This window comes from Cebus imitator, unplaced genomic scaffold (assembly GCF_001604975.1).
Source record: "Cebus imitator isolate Cc_AM_T3 unplaced genomic scaffold, Cebus_imitator-1.0 Scaffold325, whole genome shotgun sequence".
Lineage (NCBI taxonomy): Eukaryota > Metazoa > Chordata > Mammalia > Primates > Cebidae > Cebus > Cebus imitator.
In genome coordinates, this window is record NW_016107640.1 from 1,892,347 (window position 1) to 1,898,363 (window position 6,017).

Sequence of the window (6,017 nt, forward strand, 5' to 3'; positions counted from 1 at the left end):
AAAAAAAAAAAAAAAAAAAAAAAAAAGCTATGTAAATAGTTGTTATACTGCCTTATTTAAAAATTTTTCAAACATTTTTGATCTGTGGCTGGTTTAATCCTTGGATATGGAGGTCCAACTGTACTGAATTTTAGAGAGAAAAGAAGTGAAGTACTAGGGAAGCTGGGGAACATACTTCAAGTAAAACAATAGAAATGTCAGTCCGTGTAGAATGAAAATTAAGTATTCACAGGGTGGGGTGGCTCACGCATGTAATCCCAGCACTCTGAGAGGCCTACACAGGCAGATGACCTGAGGTCAAAGTTTGAGACTAGTCTGGCCAACATGGTGAAATCCTGTCTCTACTAAAAATACAAAAAATTAGCCGGGCATGGTGGCACAAGCCTGTAATCCCAGCTGTTTGGGAGGCTGAGGAAGGAGAATTGCTAGAACCCAGGAGGCGGAGTTTACAGTGGGCCAAGATCGCGCCTTGTACTCCAGCCTGCCCAGGGGAAACCTAAGTTTAGCTGCCTGATCTAGACAGTATCTGTGTGGACACATTTGGCTACCAAGGGTGGAGAAACTGAGTTCTAATCTGAAGGGCTGGCTCTCTGTCAGCCCAGAACCACTTTAGATAAAAGTTCAGGAAACATTTTATATTGAATTTTATGTCTTATCTCTCATATTTATTCAGGTAAACCTTCCAGAAAGAGGAAAGCAGGGCGTGAAGAGGAAGATTATATAAAGCCCTGAAATGTGCACTCATTGTATTCAAGTTTGTTTTAAAAACAGTGATGAAATGACTTGTTTTAATTGAAGTAAGTTGAGTTGTGTAATCCTAGTTGTGAATAAAAAGTTTTCAAAAGCAAGTCCATGACTTTAAAAAATCCATTTTTTCCCAAACAAACAGGATTGTTTTGTGAACTGTTTACTGTTGGAGGGTCTTAGTGCATTCCTGTTGTTAAATTTGGCTCAGTTGTGGCCTCCTTTAGGATGTCCTCCCTGGCCTGCCTAGCTGGGTTTGGGGCCTTGTGCTCGTGGAGTCCCCTTAGTATGGCATTAATTCCATTTCTCATATAGCACTGTGCTCTTGGAAGAGGAGGTACCCACAGGGAGAGCTCACTGGATACCTGGTACTTAACCAGTGCTAAGTGGGCCTGACCACTTCTAATCCTTAGGGCAGGTACTGTTATACCCCTTTTACAGACGTGGAAACTGAGGTTTAAAGAGCTTAAGACCTCTGTACAAAGCTTTTATTTAAGTAAACAAATAGGCTTTTTTTTTTGAGATGGAGTCTGGCTCTGTCACCCAGACTGGGGCGCAGTGGCGCGATCTTGGCTCACTGCAACCTCCACCTCCCAGGTTAAAGCAATTCTCCTACCTCAGCCTCCCCCTGAGTAGCTGGGACTACAGGCACATGCCAGCATGCATGGCTAAGTTTTTGAATTATTAGTAGAGATGAGGTTTCACCATGTTAGCCAGGATGGTCTTGATCTCCTGACCTCGTGATCCACCCGCCTTGGCCTCCCAAAGTGCTGGGATTACAGGCATGAGCCACTGCACCCGGCACAAGTAAAGTTTTTCTGAGACAGGGATTAGGATCTTACATGCACGGTGATCACAATGCTGGGTAAATACTTTAGTGACCTTATGGAGACAGATACCCAAAACATCTACGTGAGATAAACAGGCACCATTAGGTTTAGGGAAAAGGGCCATGGGAAACAAAGTACTGGATTTGATTTCTAGCTTTGTAATTGCTACAGTAGCTGGAACACAACAGAACCTAAAAACTATTTACTGAATGAACAAACAAATGCTGTTATCTTGGGCAGTCTCTTCTCTGACACTAGGTGGGCTTTAGATTTGACCACATAAATCCTTCAATTCAATGTTTGTATCTCTACCTCTGACAGTTGAATACTAAGATATATATTTTTAAATGTTGTGAACTATAAATGATCAAAGGGGAAAAAAATGGCCCATTTCACCATGCTAAAAACCCCAATTCACAATTCTGTTTCCTTCCCTTTTATACTTTTATAGCATAATTTCATGCTTGTATATTAAACACATTCACAATTAGCACTAGCTTCTGAAGGAGAATTGAGAGACTCATTTAGAACAATGGAGGGTACTAGCACAACTTAATAGTAATATCAGGTATTCTTTCTAAGGGGCTGGCCTTGAGGATCTGGTATATCTGTGCACAGGACAGGGACTGGGGAATTGGGCTGGGATCTCCAAGCCCTCAACCTTTGCAGACCATGCAGGAAAGCTTAACAGTTGAATGAAAAAAATGTTTGGCAATTTTGGACTCACAAATGGTCAAGCCTCCCCTTCTATTTGGTACCTGTAAGAGCAGCAGTGTCACCAGGCTGAGCACTCTTAGTTGGACTGCTTTGGAGGACATAGTGAGGACGCTGTTGCCTCACAGCTAGTCCCTGGCACTCAAGTCGTCTTCGACTGAGAGCAGCTCACAACCCAAGCACCTGAGCCTCCCTGCATCAAGGCTTCCTGTACATGAATGTGAAGCTCAACAGTCATTCTCAGAAGGCAGAACGACATTAAAGATTCCAGGTCAATTTCTTTATTTTCCTAAGTTAGGAAAACTCTGAAAACTTTAAATTAACTTTTTTTTTGAGGCAGCGTCTAGCTCTGTTGCCCAAGCTGGAGTGCAGTTCAAGCTACTCTCATGCCTCAGCCTCCTGAGTAGCTGGGATTACAGGCATGCGCCATCACGCCCAGCTAATTTTTGTATTTTTAGTAGACAGGATTTCACCATGTTGGCCAGGATGGTGAGATTCCTGACCTCGTGATCTGCCTGCCTCAGCCTCCCAAACTGCTGGGATTATAGGTGTCAGCTACAGTGCCTGGCCCTTTATTTAACTTTTATCCTTAAGTTTCCTCAAACCCATTACACATTTCCCTGGTTTTCTTCTTTTTTGAGACAGAGTTTTGCTCTGTTGCCCAGGCTGGAGTGTGCAGTGGTGCGATCTCGACTCACTGTAACCTCTGCCTTCCACGCTAAAGTGATTCTCCTGTCTCAGCCTCCTGAGTAGCTGGGATTACAGGCAGCTGCCATTGAGCATGACTAATTTTTGTATTTTTAGTAGAGATGGGGTCTCGCCATGTTGGCCAGGCTGGTCTTGAACTCATGACCTCAGGTGATCCACCCACCTTAGCCTCCCAAAGTGCTGAGATTACAGGTGTGAGCCTCCGAGCCTGGTCTTTTTTTTCTTTTTGAGGAGACTTGCTCTGTCTCCCAGGCTGGAGTGCAGTGGTAATCTCAGCTCATTGCAGCCTCTGCCTGCCAGGTTCAAGCGATTCTCATGCCCCAGCCTCCCGAGTAGCTGGGATTACAGGCATACGCCACCACACCCGGCTTATTTTTGTAATTTTAGTAGAGAGAGGGTTTTTCCATGTTGGCCAGGCTGGTCTCAAACTCCTGACCTCAGGTGAGCCACCCACCTTACCCTCCTAAAGTGCTTTGATTTCAGGCATTAGCCATCAAGTCTGGCCTTGTTTTCTCTTTTGATTGATGGATACAGGTGACTGCCAAGTCTTTGCTTTAATATAAAAGCAAAAATCATCTCTAGTCTATTAGAAGGACTAGTTCCCATCAGATTCAGAGTGTACTGTATCACAAGACTCTGCTTTTTTTTTTTTTTTTTTTTTTTTTTTTTTTTTTTTTTTTTTTTTTTTTTTTTTTTTTTTTTTTTTTTTTTGGACTCTCTGTCACCCAAGCTGGAGTGCAGTAGCATGATCTTGGTTCAGTGCAACCTCCACCTCCTGGGTTCAAGTTAATCTCCTGCCTCAGCCTCCTGAGTAGCTGGGACTACAGGCATGCGCCACCACACCTGGTTAGTTTTTGCATTTTCAGAAGAGATAGGGTTTCACCATGTTGGCCAGCCTGGTCTTGAACTCCTGACCTCAGGTGATCTACCTGCCTTGGCCTGCCAAAGTGCTGGGATTATATGTGTGAGCCACCATGCCCAGCTGACCCTGCTCTTTCCTATTTGTCAACTAAATTCAATTTTATGGACAGGACCTAGTACTGATGATATTAGGTTGAACCTTATGATATTACTATTTTTATGAGTAAAAGTGGTCAACTATTGTAACTAATTTTACATGGTTCAACATAATATGAGGGTATTTAGTCAGCTCAGATTGTCCCAACAATATACTATGGACTTTGTGGCTTAAATAACAGAAATTTATTGCTCACGTTCCTAGAGGCTGGGAAGTCCAAGATCATGGTTTGGCTCCTGGTGAGGGTTCCCTTCCTGGCTTGCAGACAGCAGGCATTTTGCTGTATCTTCATATAGTGGAAAGAGTCTCCTGTCTCTTCGTATAAAAACACAAATACCATCATAAGGGGCCCAACCTTGTGACCCATCTAGCCTTAATTACTTTCCAAAGGCCCCATCTCCAAATACCATCACATTGGGGGTTAGGGCTTCAACATGTGAATTTCGGGTGGGGAGGTATGGATACAAACATTCAGTCCGTAACAGGTAGGAATGAGTAACTCAGGGAAATTGATAAACTTGTTCTTGAAGAAGGATTTAAGTAATGAATTTTAGAACTTAGGAACTAAAGGGATTATGTGCTTTTTCAAAAAGCCCAAGTCTACAGAACATTTGCTAAACTTTATTGAAACGATTTATCCCATTATATATTGGTTAAGTTTTAAATGCTTCTAGTACGTAGTCTTCAAAAGAAACTTCACTGTGCTGTTATGAATTTGGTTGATAATATTTTTGTATTATTTAAATATTGATGTTAAAATTTATTGTTTTTTATATTATAAAAATGGGAAAAAAAGGCTATTACAATGTTGGATATTTTAGCATTAGAAAAAATAGAAATACGTGATTTCGTGTGACAAATTATTCAATGATGTTCAAATTATTGTTACAAAGTTAATTTTTAAGCCTTTAAATGTAACTAAAACCAAGTAAAATTCATCCAAAAAACTGAAAAGACATTTATTTGAAATTACAAATGTTTTTATGCTGTATGTGTATACGTATTTTAAAAAACAACTCTTAAACGGATTGATCTAAAAATTTGAAACCACTGAATCAAAAGCTTATCTTTATGAGTATAGGTGAAATTTAAACTTCTAAAAGCTGCTATATATACCCACCAAGAAGCACCAATAATTCATTCTTAAACCTTACTCTCCGAATGTATAGACCATAATATCTGAAAAGTTGTAGGCCAATTACTTGCTTTGTATCAAGTAAAACAAACTGTAGAAAAGAAAGTAAAACCTCATATATGTAGACTCTAAGAGGTGTCTGATTATCTTAAAAATGTAATAACTTGTTACAGCTATATTAGCAAAACACTGCTGGTGGTTTCTTACTATTTTTTTATTTTTTATTTTGAGATGGAGTCTTACTCTGTCACCCAGGCTGGAGTGCAATGGCGTGATCTCGGCTTAATGCAACCTCTGTCTCCCAGGTTCGAGCAATTCTCCTGTCTCAGCCTCCTGAGTAGCTGGGATTACAGGTGCGCACCATCACACCCAGCTAATTTTTTGTATTTGTAGTAGAGATGGTGTTTCGCCATGTTGGCCAGGCTGGTCCTGACCTCAAGTAATCCACCCGCCTCAGCCTCCAAAGTGCTGGGATTACAGGTATGAGCCACTGTGCCTGGCCATTACAATCTATTTTTATCTAGCCTCTAGAGCAGGTGTCCTAAGTAAAAAACAAAAACAACAACAACAACAACAAAAAAGAAAAACACTTTTTTTTTTGAGACAGTCTCACTATGTTACCCAGGCTGGAATGCAATGGCATTATCAAAGCTCACTGCAGCTTCAACCTCCCAGGCTCAAGCGATTCTCCCACTTAAGTCTCCCAAGTAGCTGGCACTACATGTGCCTGGCTAATTTTTAAATTTTTTTGTAAAGATGGGGTCTTGCTATATTGCCCAGGTTGGTCTCAAACTCCTGGGTTCAAGTAATCCTCCCTGCTTGGTCTCCCAAAGTGCTAGGACTACAGGTTCTTTTTTTTTTTTTTTTT

The 6,017-nt window shown here is 41.2% G+C and overlaps 1 protein-coding gene across 2 annotated transcripts in view; it reads left to right on the forward strand.

Annotated features, from left to right (window-relative positions):
- The window catches only part of LOC108286657 (RNA polymerase-associated protein LEO1-like), a 34,014-nt gene that overhangs the window by 17,623 nt on the left and 10,374 nt on the right, over positions 1-6,017 (forward strand). Inside the window, exon 8 of one of the 2 annotated variants that reach the window (XM_037729949.1) lies at positions 674-848. The exons of the other annotated variant lie outside the window; for it this stretch is intronic. Within the exon in view, the coding sequence (XP_037585877.1) occupies positions 674-732 (59 nt within the window). The 3' untranslated portion in view covers positions 733-848. Of the gene's footprint in view, positions 1-673; positions 849-6,017 lie in introns of those variants that run through there. 2 annotated transcript variants of the gene reach the window in all.